Raw genomic sequence first — 19834 nt, forward strand, 5'->3', positions numbered from 1 at the left:
CACCCCAGACGCTTCACGTGCCTTGATTCAATCCACTGACAGCACGTCAACCCCTGTATACCACATCGCTCCAATTCACTCTATTCCTTGCCCTCCTTTCACCCTCCTGCATGTTCAGGCCCCGATCACACAAAATCCTTTTCACTCCATCTTTCCACCTCCAATTTGGTCTCCCTCTTCTCCTCGTTCCCTCCACCTCCGACACATATATCCTCTTGGTCAATCTTTCCTCACTCATTCTCTCCATGTGCCCAAACCATTTCAAAACACCCTCTTCTGCTCTCTCAACCACGCTCTTTTTATTTCCACACATCTCTCTTACCCCTACGTTACTTACTCGATCAAACCACCTCACACCACACATTGTCCTCAAACATCTCATTTCCAGCACATCCATCCTCCTGCGCACAACTCTATCCATATATATTTTTTTTTTTTTCCAAAAGAAGGAACAGAGAAGAGGTCCAGGTGAGGATATTCCCTCAAAGGCCCAGTCCTCTGTTCTTAACGCTACCTCGCTATCGCGGGAAATAGCGAATAGTATGAAAAAAAAAAAAAAAAAAAAAAAAATATATATATATATATATATATATATATATATATATATATATATATATATATATATATATATATTGCATGAGGTCACAGTGGTGCGCATGATCTAGTATATGAAGGTAAGCCACAGGAAAATGAAACACGATAAGTTCCCAAGTGCCCTTTCGTGTAATAATCACATCATCAGGGGAGATACAAGATGAGATATAAAAGTCAGTTGATATGCAAGGAAGAGACGTAGCTAGGACGCCACTGGTAAACAAGCATTACCTGATGATGGTGTTCGAGTCTGGCAACATGCCTGTCATAAAATTTTATGATGTGGACAAGGAAGGGAACTGTTTACAATAGCTTTATCAAAGACAAAATTTATAAACAGTTCCCTTTCTTGTCCACATCATAAAACTTTATGACAAGCATGTTTGTTGTTTACCAGTGCGTCCTTGCTACGTCTCTTCCTTGTATATCAACTGACTTCTATATCTCATTCTTGTATCTCCCCTGATGATGTGATTATTACACGAAAGGGCACTTGGGAACTTATCGTGTTTCATTTTCCTGTGGGATACCTGCGTATACTAAATCACGCTCACCACTGTGACCTCATGCAATATGTATATATATATATATATATATATATATATATATATATATATATATATATATATATATATGTATATATATATATATGTATTCGTCCATGTCCGGGAATTAAAATGGTTACAGACAAGGTTATTTCAAAAGCCCAAAATGGGAGTGACAACTCTGACGAAAATAGAATTACTTTGTTGACATAACCATCAAGGGAAGAATTCCTGTGAACTATTTACTTTTTTCTACTAATGATATTGCTAACTCTCTCTCTCTCTCTCTCTCTCTCTCTCTCTCTCTCTCTCTCTCTCTCTCTCTCTCTCGCTCTGGCCGCAGAAGCGAGGGGTAAAAGCTTCCTTTTATGAAGTGTATGACCCTCATCATGCTAAGACAAAGCATAGAAACACAGAGGAAGTTCATTTCATAATACTTCGTGTGCTGAGCTTTATGGAAATCATTCGTTAATTGCAAGATTATTATACTATTACGCGACCCAAACAACAACAACAACAACAACAACAGATACTGACCAAATAAGAGAAGGGAAATCATAACAAGTTTGTTGTATATACAACTTTTTTTTTTCATTTTCATGTGAATAAGGAAAAAGGTTGAGCGTGCGAGTTGCAGATTGTGAGGTTTGTTATCTTGCTTGGTCTGTGTTCTGCGTGGTGACACATGTCGAAGACCGAGAGACATGAGGGGGAAGATTGGACCTTCATATGAGGTGTAAGGTCTCCAGCGAGAGGAGGAGGACCAGATGCACTGGACTTTTTCCCCAGGAGTAACACATGATGACCCTTATTGCTACTGAGAAGGGAAAATCGTGTGTTCTACTAAGTAATACATTATAACACCTTGTTGCTACTGAGAAGGGAAAGTCGTGTGTTCTCCTGAGTACTGCATTATAACACCTTGTTGCTACTGAGAAGGGAAAGTCGTGTGTTCTTCTGAGTACTACATTATAACACCTTGTTGCTACTGAGAAGTGAGAGTCGTTTGTTGTGCTGGGTATTCACAAGACGCGGTTGATCATTAGATCAAACATGATGACACATGACCTGTGGTCAGACTCAGAAAGTTATTAGGAAATATAGTAGACGATTTTCACCATGATTTCAACAACAACCAAAAATTGACTTAGAGGTTTACTTCAAGTTCAGAACTCTATCATAAGGTCTAGGCGAATCAAAATCGTTCCTAATCTCACAAGGAAGACATGATATTTGGACGAGAACGCCCTGTGTAAGGAAGAATTCTACTGTGACTTTTCCAATAAAACGCTGCAGAAGCCTTTGAACTCCATGAGTACCCAGTGTCTTATCGGCTTATTTACATTTTCTACCTTTGAAAGTTTTTGGATATTACAGAAAAATGCAAAGACTGTAAGTTGAAAACGTTTCTCTTTCATCATGAGAAATGTGACCCTATACAGAAGGTGGGGGGTCAAGGGTGATATAGTGATATGTATTATTGTCTTAAATTGTCTTCCATACGCGAATAGTGTACCTTTAAAGTACGTGCGTAGCGCCTCTTATCTGTGCTTTTGTTAAGGCTGTGCGTCGTGTCTTGAGTTACTTCTCTGTTTTTGTTCTTCTTTCCTCTTACTTGGTTCTAGGTTTCCGATCTCACCAGCTCCTGCCTAAAGGCTTAAATGTCCCCAGTGGTTCGTCTCTGCTTGCCTTTCTTGCTCTTCAAGAACAACAGTATTTTCTGCCGTTCTGAACTCGAAAATGATGCGTGTTTGTCAACGTGACTCAGGTCAGGTTAGTGAAGGTCATGTCAGATTAATTCATATTTGAATTAGATGTGAGGATGTAGAGTGTGGAGTGTCACTGTCATTATAATAGATGCATTCTCGGAATTCCTCTCATGAGGTGGAGTCTGTTCATCACGCTGTCATCATCTCTCGAAGTGGCAGTGTTTCTTTCTTAGACCCTTCCTTCCACTTGACGCTTCACAATGCAGGTTTCTGTAGTACTCGTGTTTCGTCTGTGTCAGCTAGGTTGATTCTTTTCTTTAGTCCTCAATGGAGAGAGAGAGTCCATGGCCGCGCCCTTGACCTGCCAGAGGTCTGTCTCATGATGTCGTCAGAGGCGTATTTGGCGTCGGTGTGGGTGTGGCTTTTTGAGATGGGAGGGACCATCACCCTTGAGACCTCGAAATGGTCGTATTCTTCATTTGTCCCTCAAGCACGACGGTATGACACTAGAGCAAGACGGTACGACACTAGAGCACGACGGTACGACACTAGAGCACGACAGTACGACACTAGAGCACGACGGTACGATCCTTGAGTATTGTGGTCGACCCTCATAACCACTAGCTGTACCTTAAAACTCGAGTTGTACTTTCATGCTCGACGGTCGCTTGTCAAGTGTCGTCACGTCGCACTCAAGGCTCGTAACGTCGTACTCAAGGTTCGAAACGTCGTACTCAAGGTTCGAAACGTCGTGCTCAAGGTTCCTAACGTCTCACACAAGAGCTTGAGTGTGAGTTTTGATGTTGCTCAGAGAAATGTCTACAAACAGCCTCACAATTTCTGGAGCAGCCAAGACTCTCCCAGAGGGTCAGGACCAGGGTCAGGGTTCAGGTGTGTGTGTGTGTGTGTATGTGTGTGTGTGTGTGCGACATTACTCAGGGTCTCAGGTCTTCCCTGCGACAACTAGAGGGAGTGGTTATGATAATCAGGTGTGTGTGTGTGTGTGTGTGTGTGTCTGTGTGTGTGTGTGTGTGTGTGTGTGTGTGAGGGGATAATCGCATTTGAATAAGAATTCAGATAATTCAGATTATTGACACTTTACGATGCATTACATGTTTCACGGGAGAAATCCGCCTCGTGAAGTGTTTAAATCATTTACAAAGTTTCAGTTCACACACGAGCACACAGACCTGTACACCCTGAGTGAGGAGTGACACTTTATCTTCAGAATGGAGGCCCTGGACTACAGAGGCAACACCAACATGACATGAATCTCACTCGACTGGGTCGTCTGCATCTTGATGGAAACGGACAGGATAGAAGCACCGCCGCGACCCTAAAAGACTACAACAGACGCCATTTACGTAAGAGAATATGACTCCATCAAAGTACAGGATAAGCCAGAGCTCTACTGTGGTTCTCTGCCACACACCAAATGACCCTCACACTCTACCTCTGCCAGACTTTCCCAGGTGCAGAGACCTGAGGCATACCGTCGCACCGTTGACCCAACTCGTGAACTCCGAAGGAACACGGTCCAATAATCAACATATCTTCTTCGTCACTGATCTCATTTGCAAAGTTCAATACGTAATTCATTCCTGTTATGTTCTATTCATTGTACTTTAGCATTTATAATCAATTTGACTGAAGATAAGCAGGTCTCGTGTGCACGAAACGTCTCGTGTATTTCAAGAATAGAATGAAAATATGAGACATTTAATTCACACTTTATCTGACGAAGGAAAACGTGTGGTGAGAGAAATTGTGTAAAACTTAAAGTATAGTAAAGAAAGTATTCTTCCTGCTTATATATATATATATATATATATATATATATATATATATATATATATATATATATATATATATATATATATGTATATATATATATATATATTGCTTTTTTGCTTTGCAGACAAAGCAAAATAATAAATATATATATATATATATATATATATATATATATATATATATATATATATATATATATATATATATATATATATATATATATATATATATATATCCCTGGGGATAGGGGAGAAAGAACACTTCCCATGTATTCCCTGCGTGTCGTAGAAGGCGACTAAAAGGGGAGGGAGCGGGTGGCTGGAAATCCTCCCCTCTCGTTTTTTTTTTTTTTTTTTTTTTTTTAATTTTCCAAAAGAAAGAACAGAGAAGGGGGCCAGGTGAGGATTTTCCCTCTAAGGCCCAGTCCTCTGTTCTTAACGCTACCTCGCAAACGCGGGAAATGGCGAATCGTATGAAAAAAAAAAAGAATATATATATATATATACATATATATATATATATATATATATATATATATATATATATATATATATATATATATATATATATTGTTTTACGCTTGAAAAGTTTTCCTTGAAGTAAGTTAAAACTTTGGCTACAACACTGTAAAACTATGAGAAATTACTAAAGTTGGCAAGAAAAACTTTTCCTTGTTTTAGACGTATTTGGGTCAAAATCTTAATTCATTAATAACTTCCTTGACGAAGTTTGAAGTTTAACATGAAAGATTTAGATTGTCCCCATATTTTTGCTTTCGATTCCTCAACAAGCACTTGACAACCATTCGAGATAATGACACATTTATGAGAAGTAATACATTGCTTAGCGAGGGCAACCTGGATTTCCCATCAGTGTACGACTAAGGGTCAGAGTTACACTGACTGTCCAGGGTTACACTGTTGTCAGTGACTGAGCTGAAGTTCTACTGTCTTGGAATGTGTACAAGTGTGTGTGTGCGTGTGTGTGTGTGTGTGTGTGTGTGTGTGTGTGTGTGTTTACTTCTTTAGATTCGTCTACATATTATTTTCTCTCAATCAAAATATCACTATTTGATTAGGTTTTATAGGTAATTCTTTTTATATACTGTTGCTACAGTGTTATCATTTATTTCATTACAGTGATAAAACTCCAAGAGATAAAAGGTGGACAGTTTTTATCTATTCAAATGTTCCATCCTTAGACAGTAGTTCATTCCAATTGTTCCATCCTTATAGAGCAATTCATTCCAATGTTCCAGCCTTAAATAGCAGCTCATTCCAATGTTCCAGCTTTAAGCAGCAGTTCATTCCAATGTTCCAACCTTAGTCAGCAGTTCATTCCAATGTTCCAGCCTCAGACAGGAATTCATTCGACACCTCTTTCTCCCTATAAACATACCATTTCAGTTCCTCCCTCTTTTCTCTGACGGAATGAAACAGTTCATGCATGTATTCATGCACGTTCACTCCCTCACACCCGCACACATCATGCAGACTTGTTTTGTTTTGATGTTTTCGTGTGTGTGTATGTTTGTGTGTGTTTGTGTGTAGGTGTGTGTGTGTGTGTGTTTTTTTGTGTGTGTGTGCGTGTGTGTGTGTGTGTGTCCCTCCCGAGAAAGCCAACCTAAACTCGCCCTTATGACCTTAACGCCATGGGTTGTTTATATACACTGGGTTCCTCCCTCTGATGGCTCTCGTCTCTTTTGCCGTAGCTTGTTGCTACAGGTCTTTGATCCTTTGATAATCTGATTCGAAAGAGAGAGAGAGAGAGAGAGAGAGAGAGAGAGAGAGAGAGAGAGAGAGAGGCTTGCTTCCTTCCTTACGTAAACAAAAAAATATTTTTTTCTCTCTATATGTGGCATACAATTCCGTAATCTTAGAAAAAGGAATTTTTGAAAATATTTGCTTTTTTGAATCTAGGAATCGTGAATGCTGCTTCGTACAGATTTCAAATCAAACTTTTGTGCCTTCCATTCTTCGTGTTACATTTCTGAAAACAGAGTGAAAAGACGCCTCTCGGTTGTACAGGAAAAGAGATAGATAAAAGAATAACAATAGATAATAATGTAATAAAAATGATGATAGATAATAGATGGCAATTAATGTTTCATTGACGTATATTAAGTTAATGGGAGACCAAGTTAGTGTCTTAATTACATAATGTGGTTTGATATTCATTGGTATTTTGAATATAAAAGACAAAATATTCTGCTGCTAAGTACAGACACTGGGAGTATATTTTTCCCCAGTAATGATTCGATAACGTGTATAAAACTATAGAGGCAAACTGACCGAAACACAGTGGTAAAAGTATATCATTATTTTTTCATTTCTCTTTTTATTCAAGACGAAGTCTGAGGTCACGAACGAAAGTCCTCGTTGAGGTCAGGCCTTAGGAGGAAAGCAGGAGAGAAGAGGAATCCCTGAGGCTTTCAGGAGCCGAGAAACCTTAGGTCTTACAAAATGAGAATAACGTTAACAAGGAACATGACGTAGATATGTGGAAAAACATGATTTATCACGTGTAAGAGATGGTGTGAAAGAAAATGGGATGGTGGACAGGGGGAGAAAATGAGGGACGCGCATGGTACATGTTGGGAGATGTTGAGACTTTACCCAGAAGCTTAGTTCTACGAGAAAGCTTAGCTCTACGAGGCAAAAACTCTAAGACCAGTAAGCTGTTCTGACACAGAGGGTGTAAGGTGGTTCACATCAACACTCCAGCTAAGTCAGGAGGGAAGTTCTTCCCTGGATGGCTGCTGTCATCACCCTCCCTCCCTCCCTATGATTTCACGTACGCCACATATTCACCAAGGTTCCTAGTTCTGTCTCGCACTTGAAAAAAAAAAATCATTTTTTTTCTCTTACTTTTCTAGTCCAGTCCGCTTGCCTGGAGTCCAGTTTGATTCTCCAGTTATCTGTGAGATCGTCAATCACTAATTCATCCGCTTGAAATGTTTCCTTAACAAACTTTTCTTCCTTCTTTTTCGATCCTCCTTTGCCTTGTGCTTTCATCTATTTTTCATCTTCTGGCTCCTTCCGAAACGAGTTAATTTCCTAAGCAATTGAAACTCTGGGGAGTACGACACGACCACCCGAGGTAAAAGGCACAAAGGAGCTTCATTTGCGTCGTGTCAGGAAAGGACTTTGTTAATCCTAGCACCGTCCCTGTGGGAACGAACACATCTTCCTCCTCTTCGCCTTTCCAATATCCTGATTGCCCGAGGCAACATCTGTGAGCGAAGACCTCAGCTGAAATGAATCGGAAGCGAGAGACAAGAGGGGGAGGGGGACGCGTTCCATTCCCTTCACCTGGACAGTCCGATGCACCTGAATAAGGACACGTCACGAGGCTCCTGCAACCTACCGACAACGGCGAGGGTCCCGCGCCCCTCCTCAGCCACCCCCAATGCATCGCTGCACAGTGTGCGCTCCGCTGTAGCAGATGCAGCGGCGCTGGTGATGAGGTAATGGGGTCCTCAAGGCTGGAAAATGGCTCCCCTTCCCTCCACGTCAACCGTCTTGACCTACATGTAAACTCGATAAGTACAGAGGAGGTGAAGTGAGACGCTAGATTAAGTAGACGTAAACTGGCATGGAAAGATAAACTGAATCGTCATTACATAAAACAAAAATGGATTCGAAACTGCGTAGATGTACGATAAGAAAGGAATGATAAGTTAACCTTATCTAGATATGAACGTGATACTGTGAGGAGTTAAGCCTCCCTGTGCAAGACAAGTATACGTCATTAAGGATTTTGATTCTGGGAAGGAAACAGATGCAACAATATTACTTTCTTTTTTTTATAAATGTGAATAACAAGAGAAATAGGTCTGAATACTTTGTTATTTCTTCATCATCACAGATTCTGTACATTATAAGAACCTTTTGATGATTATATATATATATATATATATATATATATATATATATATATATATATATATATATATATATATATATATTCAGAGTCCGAATTTGTTCCGATAAATATTACAAGTACATAAATAGCAATACGGGGAAATGCATAGATTTATGTATTTGCCGACACGCACACAGACACACACACTGACATACACACACACACACAAACATTTCTGTGCTATATCCAAAGTTTACTATTACGAGCATAGATTGATATATTCATTTATGTTAATGTTATGGGTTAAATAGTTAACATTTTCGCTACAGATCATTTCAGAGCCGAACCTTCAGTAATGTATGATGACCAGAGACATGGAAACACAACCCAGGGTGGATATACAAGCGTTCAAACGTTTCAGCTGATCTTGTTAACAGGAAGAGTGGGTGTGGATTCCCTACATCAACCTTTCCTTATTTTCTAAGTAGTGTGGGTAAAGGAGACGAGGGACTGGAGAAGGGAAAGTAAGTTTTCAAATGGAAGAGAGTGTATGGGAGTGTATATTGTTGGTAGTGTCGAGTTTGTGGTTGTTTGGAAATTTATTCTGGAAACGTGTGTGTGTGTGTGTGTGTGTGTGTGTATATATATATATATATATATATATATATATATATATATATATATATATATATATATATATATATATACCACCTACATCACCTGGTAGATCTCTCTCTCTCTCTCTCTCTCTCTCTCTCTCTCTCTCTCTCTCTCTCTCTCTCTCTCTCTCTCTCTCTCTCTCTCTCCCATGATAGTATTAACCCGGGCACACAACGCAGGCTTCATCTCTCCCTTGTTTACGCTACGAGCCTAACACGGATAATAACTTCTCGCGGCTAGTGATGTGGTACATTATACGTCCCGCGGCCACAGACACGGTTAATTACCTCCCTTGGCTACTGATAAGGTTAATAACACTCAACGGGCCACTGGCACTGTTAATTATCCTGCCACCAGTACCTCAATCAATTACCCTTCGTTGCCATTGGGATGGTTAATCTACCCTCCACGCCTACTGGCACGGTCAATTAACCTTCCACGCCTACTGGCACGGCTAATTAACCTTTCACACCTGCTGGCACGGCTAATTAACCTTCCACGCCTACTGGCATGGCTAATTAATCTTTCACACCTGCTGGCACGGCTAATTAGCCTTCCACGCCTACTGGCACAGTTAATTAACCTTCCACGCCTACTGGCAGTGTTAATTAACCTGCGCTGACACTGACATGTCGATTATCCAAGGGGAGGAATTTACACGAAGCTACTTAATATGATTTCAGCTCTGAGATATATTCCTGGTATCTCCAGGGTATACCTCAGAGTATGATAATCATACCGTGAATATACTGAATTATGTATACAATGAATTATGTATATGATGCATGTTTCTGACTTGGCGAATACTTTGTGACGATAATAGTTTTATTGTATCGACGTTAATATCATTATCATATTCATTATCACCTGTATTTCATTTACTTATATATATATATATATATATATATATATATATATATATATATATATATATATATATATATATATATATATAAATATATATTCTTTCTTTTCTTTCAAACTATTTGCCATTTCCGCGTTAGCGAGGTAGCATTAAGAACAGAGGACTGGGCCTTTGAGGGAATATCCTCACCTGGCCCCCTTCTCTGTTCCTTCTTTTGGAAAATTAAAAAAAAAAAAGAAGAGAGGGGAGGATTTCCAGCCCCACGCTCCCTCCCCTTTTAGTCGCCTTCTACGACACGCAGGGAATACGTGGGAAGTATTCTTTCTCCCCTGTCCCCAGGGATATATATATATATATATATATATATATATATATATATATATATATATATATATATATATATATATATATAAAGCATGCACAATATGTGTACCCAAACGACCAGGACATGCCTTAAACTAACACTCTTCCAACTCGCTTTTTTTTCACACTTCACTAAAGACACATCCATATGAAACGGCTCTCCCTATGCATGTACGAGTTACGCTTTCCTCTACGAGTTCTGCGCCTCACCCTCCGTCTCTTCAGCGTTACAGACACCTGTTTTGCATATCCCCCCCCCCCCCCACACACACACACACCCATGCCCAAGAGGTATCCACTCTACTAAAGATTCTGATCATTTTACTACTAAACTGTCCGCAACTCGCCTCACTTAGATTGAACTCCACCACACTTTTTGACCTGTGGTCGCGCCCTGCGGACATGGCCAGCTTCCTGAGCGCTGCGGAAACCCAGGAAGAGGAAACTGAATAAGTATATAAGTCTTGCGCATTTGATGACTTTGCTCAGAGCACCTGAAAGTTGACCTGAACTTGAGCCCTTTCCGCACTTACATGAAGCCAGTCTTACAACTTTATGCAAAGAAAAAATGATTCATAGATATTAATGATGCTGCACCGCACATCAGCATCTCATAATTCCCACTCCTGCAAGTCCTGGAGTTTGGTTCCAACTTCTTTCATGTTCCTTCACATTCATTCACAAAGTTTTGATAGTGTCTGTTAATTTTTTTTTTTTTAATATCAACACGGGATCATCGGCAAATAACAACAATATAGACTAAGTCACATCCTAATACAGCCTAAGCTTCCATCTTTATTGTCTGCTAACTTTATCTTTCTGTCTTTGTTCCTCATCATATCTCAACCCTCCTTCTTTACTATGATGCAGGGATGACTCTCATATCTTTATCAACGTCCAACTTCTGACCATCTCTCTTTATTGCCGACCGCCTCCTAGCTCCCTGGCTTTATCATCTTCCAGCCATCCACTGCTTACCGTACATTCCATATTTAGTATCTTTCCATCTTTATTATATTCATTGTCTTCCCATCGTTATCATCTTTATTTCCAGCTGAATCATGTGTATAACTCCTTTATCTTTACCATCTTTATTACTTTTCCATCTTCATCTTTATTACCTCTCTCTCTCTCTCTCTCTCTCTCTCTCTCTCTCTCTCTCTCTCTCTCTCTCTCTCTCTCTCTCTCTCTCTCTCTCTCTCTCTCTCCCCTTCATTATTCATAAAAGCTCCCCCCCCCCTTGCTCTCACTATTTTTAGAATATCCCTCAACTCATTTGGTTCACCGTTGTCATACTCTGTATGAAGACCATAAATAACACACACACACACACACACACACACACACACACACACACACACACACACACACACACACACACACACACACACACACTTTATTTTCCCTCTTTCATCTGGGTTTTTTTTTCTTGTTTGATTACAGTAATTTCAGTAAATATTCTATCCACTGTGCCATATCCTGACATGAATTTAATTTGTATTTTCCACATAATTAACCACTTATTGTGTTTGTGTTGCTTTCCTTTCTCCCAACCTGGGAAACCTAAACATGGGAACGTTATATATATATATATATATATATATATATATATATATATATATATATATATATATATATATATATATATATTTATATTCATTTATTTATTTATTTATTTATACATGATTAAACTGGCTGTATACCAAAGATATTGAAACCCTATATTTATATCTATTGGCATATTTGAAGACGCTGCTTAATATAATACCATCAGAGTTTGTCTTGACGCATCATTTAGACTGACGTGAAGCATAATGCTTGAGGCATCAGACCCTCACAGCTGGTTGGCTGGCTTCCTCCCACCTATCAGATGCCACAAATTGCTTGAGTGCATTAAAGGTCTCGGGAGGGGGGGTGGGGGGGTGGGGGGTGATGTATTGAGCCTTGATGAAGAAACTTGCGCTAGGAGGTTGGATAATGAACGAAGCGCAACAGAAACTTTCCCCCCACCACATAAGGTAATTGTTTCCTGAGGAGCGTGACTTATATAAAGGGTAATCAATGCAAATGATCTTAAGTTAAACATGTCAACTCAGGCAAATGTCCCCCTAATCAGGGTAATTTACCGAAGCGATTAATGACTTCCTTCAAAACTCTTTGAGATTTCTCACAATTCCGTCACTTCATCCATTTTCTCGTTCTTTTTCTGAGCACTCACACACACTCGCACCCACACACACACACACACACGGCCAGACTCACAACACATCATTACTTCCATCCAGACGTTTCATCGCTTAATTTTGGTCCCTGCCTCTCTCTATATTAGCACACTTCGAAGATAGTTCATTCTGCGGAAGTTTGAGATGTTCATTTGTGTCTCATACGATTCTAATTACCATATACCCATCAGAAGTCATCAAAATGTTAATGAGAAATCCTTCATCTCTGCACAAAATTTCCTCAGTGTCATTAATGATATTACTGACGGCTAATTACGTACGTTATCTCTTTTTTTTTTCTTTACGTATATGTTGGGTATACATCCGCCGGACACGTGACCTCGATTACCTGTCAGATTAATTAGTTAACGGTCGAAATTTACAGGTAAGGAGTTCAGAGAAGGTATCGCCAGCAACATGATGGATAATTACATGTACTCAGTCAACACAAAGGTTCGTTTAACATATGCTTGGCTCACTCTGATGATCTGACCGTCAGAGACCAGGATGTTTTCCTTTCCTTTTCCTTCATATTCTCTTCTTATCAGTGTCTCGAACCATGAGTTGGTCTCTCACTATTTTTCTCAGCTGATGTCTGTCTGTATATGTGCCAATCTGTTTCCTTGTTAAGCCTACCATTCACTCGTCTAGACCATGTCTTTTATCTATCACTCTATCAGTATGTATCCGTTTATCTCATCATTCGTGTGTATGAGTACGTCATTATCTGTTCTTCCATCTATCCTACTATCTATTAATCTATTTACATGCCACTCTATATACTAATCTACCTCTATGCCAAGATATGTACCAGTCTAATACATAGCAATACTCCTGCTCACTTACCCCGTAAGTTCGCTGTCTTTATTGTCCATTAAGGTTTATCATCACTCAAACACAATATTCAACAGCTGCTACCCTTGTTTATTCGGTTAATTAAGGTTACTTCAACACCCAATTAAGGTTACCTCCAACAACCAATTAAGGTTATTTCCAACGCCCAATTAAGGCCACTTTCCACGCCTATTTTAGGTTGCTTCCAATAACCAGTCAAAGTTGCTTCCCACTTGCAGTTAAGGTTACTATCTGTACCCAGTTAAGATCATTTCCCAAGCGAAATTATGGTGAATTCCCACGCCCAATTAAGGTCACTCCCCACGCCCACATGGGATTAGTCTCACGCTCGTTTAAGGTAGCTTTCCACACCCTCTGTCAAAATATTTGTCCTATAACCAAATCCTCATCCGAGACCCTAATATGTAGCAGGTTCAGCTACGCCGACCCATAGTATATCATGCCTCTCGGATGGAGAGTCCTATACACGATCGCCTCAGCTTAATAGAACCCCTGTATCCTTCTCTTCTAGTGGGTCAGTACAACCTGAGGACTCCTAGGAGATTATCCTCGAGAGGATGGGTTTCCCAGGAAGCCCAAAAAGGGAAATAGATGATCATCTTATCATACGCTCTGTATGCAAGGGGGGCGGGGCGACGCTGGCCGATGGGTTAGCTCGCTGCCAGTCATCTCGATGAAGTTGTCGTACCGTTCATATACATTATCAATGCAGTGTATGTACGTACCTAAATGTGTATTCTTTTATCTGATAAGACATATCTTTATAACAGTTATCGAAATATGTCAAAGCTTTTTCTCATCAATTTGATATCTGAGGAACACCACGGAAAGGTCTGTGGGCCCTGGTTGTGGATAGGGAAGCTGTGGTTTCGATTCCCACACCTCTGAGAGAGTCGCGTCAGTCGACAAGGACCACATGTCAAGAAGTGCAGTGATGATGTGTTCGTCTTCGTGGGGTGAGTGCACGATAGATCCAGAGTATGTGTTTAGCGCCTCCAGTGTGGAAACTTATTCTTGGTCATGAGGGTCTTTGTGGTGTGGTGAGTCGATGTCTGTAATGTTGGAAAGATAGGTGGTGTCCAGAGTGCAGACGAGAAAGTGTAGCTCGTACATGTCTGGGGAGAATCGTTTCTGATGGATGTACATCTGGTGGAGTAGATTTCAAGACTTGTGTTAGGGAAGGCGGATGTGTAGTGCTTGTCGAATCATTAGAGTGGAAATATCTTTTGTCAATGTTATGTTATTGGGAGAGGGTAAATATGGAAGAAGTAGCGGTTGCTAAAGTGTGAGGCGGGGATGGTTTGAATGGCAGGGGGTCATGCATTGTGGCAAGGAGTTGGGTGCCATGTTTGTTGAGGAGGGATGCAAAGTAACCAACGATGGCTCTTAGTGGTTTAGTTTGCAGCCTTGTTGCATTAGTCAGGTAGGTGAGGCGTAGCTTAAGGTGGAGCGAACAATTTGCTTTAGATGATAATGAGAATCTTTTTTTCTTGATGAAGAGGCGAGAGGAAAAATCTTGAATCAATATGCTAGTTTGCCGAACTTTTTAGTTCCTTCGCGAATCCCAGGGAAGACATACACTCAACCTTGACGTGGGAGAAAATCTTTAATTCTTAATTTACTTGGTGATATTTGTGTTGACTAGTGAGCTGGTATGTCACCATGAGGGCTTGCTACTCCTGGGTTATGAGGCACACCAGGTGAGCCACATTCCGACACCTGCCTGGTGAATGTCTGACACACATCTAATGACACACACCTGGTGACCCCGTATGTCTGACACACACCTGGTGACCCCGTATGTCTGACACACGCCTGGTGACCCAGAATCTGACACTTATCTGGGTATCCAGCGTCTGACACACACCTTGTGACCTCATGTCGGACGCATACCTTGTGCCCCTGTGTCACACACAGACCTTATGACATAATGTAACTATTCTGCATGACACACCTGGTGACATGTTACCTAATAACACCTGGTGATCCTACTCTAGGCACACTGGTCCCAATCATACAACAGAGCAGGTGAACTAGAACCAACAGAACATTGGCTGCCCTTACCTGGTGACGTTCCTGGTGCCCTTGTCTTTAGCCATAGAGGCAACGATGATGCTGTTGCCCGACACCCCCAGCAGGAAGGTGAGGGCGTGGGTCACCACGATGGGCACAAAGCTCGGGTTGGCCTTGTGTGGCTTCCTCATCTCCAGCGGGTCTTGGAGGGGGACACAGTTGACCCAGATGTCTGTCCTGTTGGAGAAATCCGCACAGCCGCCTCTTCCACCTCCTCCTCCTCCAAATGGCCACGCCTCCTCCGCCCCTCCTCCCTCCTCCCCAGATAGCGAGATGCTGGGGTTCAGTGTCGTCTGGGTGAGGTTCGATAACACCCTAAGTATGAGGAGGTGGGCGTCCAGGGAGCCACTGGGATCAAGGTCTGTCAGGTTGTTTTCAAATGGGTGGCTCAGGTTAGCCTCCAAGGAAGGGGCGCCCCCAGGCACGTCTGTGGAGCTCATGGTGGGAGAGCGTTCAGTGTTTATGTCATCAATTCTTTTCACAAAGTAGTCGGTTGTCAAAACGCTGTTCGTACTTACAACTCTCTTTTCTAAATCTTATAACGCAAGACTGCCTACTGAATCTCCACAACCTTTGCCTTAGATCTTTTCTTAGTTTTGTACAATAATCCTATATTTCTCGACTGTAGTACAACTCATAAACGCTTTTTATAATCACTACTTAACACTCGCGTGAGAGAAATGTGCTTTTCTCAACGTGGGCAAGTCAGTCTGTGTGATTCCCATCTTTGGTCTGTCTTCTCAGATGACGTTGTCTTGTCTCTCATAATTACTGGCTGTAAATCCTAAAAGCAATCCATCGTGATGGTTAGGGTGAAAAAATGTTTTCAGGTAGAAAATGAAAGCATCTGGATTAATGAATAGTGCATTGAAATACTGTCATATGAAAACCATATATATATATATATATATATATATATATATATATATATATATATATATATATATATATATATATATATATCAGCTTTGAACTAACCAGATAACATGACAAAACTGGTGATTCAGAGCAGGTGTTTTTTTAGTGGATCAGTTGATGTATTTATGTATTCACTAATGTATTTAGTAGCATAACAAGATGATTGAAATATCTGTAAAGTTGATAGACAATAGATGATGTATTTTCTATATATCTTGACCTGTTTAATCGGCATGATCTTTGAGCACGACGGTTACGACCCTTGAGCACGACGGTACGACCCCTGGGCACGACGGTGCGACCCCTGGGCACATCTGTTATGACCCTTGGGTATGATGGTGTAGCCTATGATCTGGCCCTTAAAGGGGCAATTAAGGCCTGACCATAATACCCAACTCTCGCACTCCTGTGCTCAAGGGCATTAACGTGTTGTTCAAGGGCCGTGCCGTCGTGCTCACGGGCCGTGCCGTCGTGCTCAAGGGCCGTACAGTCGTGCTTAAGGGCCGCGCCCTCGTGCTCAAGGGTTTGCCATCTTGCTCAAGGGTAGAGCTGTGGTGTTCAGAGTTAAGACGCCCCAGAGAGAGATATCACTGGGAACTTGAGAGTGTAAAAGCCCAGCTGTTCTTAAAGACGCCATGATCCTCGTTAGCTCAAAGGGGATTTCAAGTTATTCTGAATTTGACCTCGATACAAAGACTGTAAGTAATATACATAACAGGGAACTTTAGCTCTCCTCTCCTCTCCATCATTCACAGAAGTTATTACCCAGTCGTTCTGGGATTTAGATGACCAAAGCTTTTTACGTCTGGGAAAAAGTGTCAAGACAGAATTTTCCTCTGGGTTCCTTGGTGTTTCTTGCTCTTTCTGTCCTCTGGCTTCATGCCAGCTCAGGCCTAGTGTCTTGGTGTATCTTATCTGCCTCGTTTAGGGGCCTCTAAGCAGCTCGTTCCACCTGCAGTACATTTTCATAAAGACGCAAATTAAGTAGGTAGGGTGTTATCTACATTCCTCTGGCGTGTCGTACAGGGGGACTAACAGGTAAGGGAGCTTAGAGGGAAGGGAGATGGAGGGATATAAGTCCTCACCTTGTTACTAAGCAAAGGTTTTTTCTTCTTTTTTTTTAAATTCCTCTGATGTTCATTTGTTTGTTTATGACGCTCCCTCGGTAAGGCAAGAAAGGCGTGTGGTCATCAAGAGACGTATGTGTTCAGATCTCACAGTAAAGTGTTCTATCGCCATATGACACGACCAAACACTTCTTTAAATGGATTTATTACCATATTCTTGTCCTTATAGTGTTTTATCTCATAGTCTGCCCTTTATGTAGTGTCTATATCTTGTCCTACTTGAATTTACGTAAATCTTGACATCACACACCCATTCAAAAGGCACTATGTGCATACATCAGTGGACCTACCCTGACGATTTCATTCTTTCTCGTACAATCTCTCCCAACTCCCTGTGAATCTCCAGCCTCACGTTATTCTCTTGGTTGTAACTTCAGCTGGTGCACTGCTGATCTATGGTCTACTACTGGCAAACAACCACGTCTAATATCAGCCAGTGCTTTTCTCCCTCGAAGAAACGACGTCCGACCCAAGCGCGTGGTTCGTAATGTCTCTCTCTCTCTCTCTCTCTCTCTCTCTCTCTCTCTCTCTCTCTCTCTCTCTGACGCTGACCTTCCCATGAAATCATGCTAAACCCTAAATCCATAAACGTCACTTAGAGATTCTCATAAATTTCAATATTTTTCATATTTTTGTATCCTTGTATTTCCTAATTTTTTTTTGTACCACTTTATCTTTTTTTAATAATTCTCTTCCCATCTCTTTTGTACTACTTTCGTATCCTTGTGTTTCGTACAATTTTCATTATCCCAAATTTTCTTTAACCCCGTATTTCCATTTCCCTCTACTCCTGTATTTCTGTATCCTTTGTATTTCTGTATCAAACTCTTCCTTAAGGTTTTCCTTCGTTCTCATAAAACTGATTTTACTCAAAATTCACCTTCTTAGTTACTAGCTAGAACTGAAGATCACTAGACGATCGACCCAGTACAATATCATTAGCTTCACTTATATGATTAGAGTCAAACTATTATGGAAAAATGCGTTGTTTATTCCTTATTATATGTAATTAAAAGCAATGATAAAGTTCGACGAAATGATGAACAACTCTGCTCCATAATTACGGGTTGTGTAGCAATGATTAAGCTTTTAATGGTTCTCTAATTGGAATGGCAATTAATGTATTTGACTCCGAGATTTAATAGCTGTACGATTGAAGTGTGTTTCTTAGATACATCACAGCTATAGACGAATGATTAATATAGCTAATTGATCACTGGTATCTATTAAATGGTTTGTCAACATTATCTACATTATAAGCAAATTTAATCAGATTGTTTCTTATATTTTTCAGTGATTATAGCTTCTGTTATTAAGATTTTAGACAAAGCTGATTAAGCAGGACAGTTTCTATCTATCTATCTATCTACCTTGTTCCCTTAATACCTACGTCATATAGAATGGCGAAGAGGGAGGAGGTATTTTGGAAAAGCCTTATGTGAGAAATTTTGAACACACGCTACGTGAACATCTTGTACCGTTGTACCATTAGAGGTACGCTTCATCTCTCTCTCTCTCTCTCTCTCTCTCTCTCTCTCTCTCTCTCTCTCTCTCTCTCTCTCTCTCTCTCTCTCTCTCTTGTCCTATACCGTCACACACGCACCTCAGCCAGCTGTACCTTCCCTGTACCCCAGCATCATAACCCTGTACCTCCACAGGAGGAACGTCCCCTCGCTCCCTCACTGAAAAATATTTTTCATATTTCAAATTAATACCACTCCCCCGGGCCGCCACTCACTACATACTACCTCTACTTATCTACTCATGGTATAGCTGCGACACTTCTAGGAAATGAGTTGAAAATATTCTATGTTGTAAATCGACCGTCAGATTCACCGATCACGCAAAATATTAATATGTTCTATATTTGTTTACAACGTTGGGGTAATACTTTGACCCTGTCCCATTCCCCTGTCATCATCCAGTGCCACTTATCCCTGCCACTTATCCCTGCCACTCACCCCATATTCCCCTTCCTCCTCTGCTGCTTCCCTTGCCACTTACCCCTACTTTCTTTGCACCTTCCCCTGCCACTATTACTTCAATCTTTTTCCTACCACTTTGACTACTTCCCTTGCCCCTACCCTAATGCTTTTACCACTACCTCTCTTCAGCTCTCTCGTACATTTGAGTTTTCTGTTCCCCTTGATGTTATTTCTTTCATTCATATCTGAGTTCATTTCATTTTCAATAAGATCATCATATGATGAAAGATATGAATATTCATTTCGATGTAGATTGAATT

General features: G+C 40.7%; 1 protein-coding gene across 1 annotated transcript in view; it reads right to left on the reverse strand.

Annotated features, from left to right (window-relative positions):
- Positions 1-16322, reverse strand: part of LOC139752644 (cholecystokinin receptor type A-like) — a 54202-nt gene extending 37880 nt beyond the window's left edge. The window contains exon 1 of the mRNA XM_071668393.1: positions 15536-16322. Coding sequence (XP_071524494.1) covers positions 15536-15984 — 449 coding nt within the window. The 5' untranslated portion in view covers positions 15985-16322. The remainder of the gene's footprint in view (positions 1-15535) is intronic.
- Between the last annotated feature and the right edge of the window lie 3512 nt (positions 16323-19834).

The sequence above is a fragment of the Panulirus ornatus genome, chromosome 13 (assembly GCF_036320965.1).
Source record: "Panulirus ornatus isolate Po-2019 chromosome 13, ASM3632096v1, whole genome shotgun sequence".
NCBI lineage: Eukaryota > Metazoa > Arthropoda > Malacostraca > Decapoda > Palinuridae > Panulirus > Panulirus ornatus.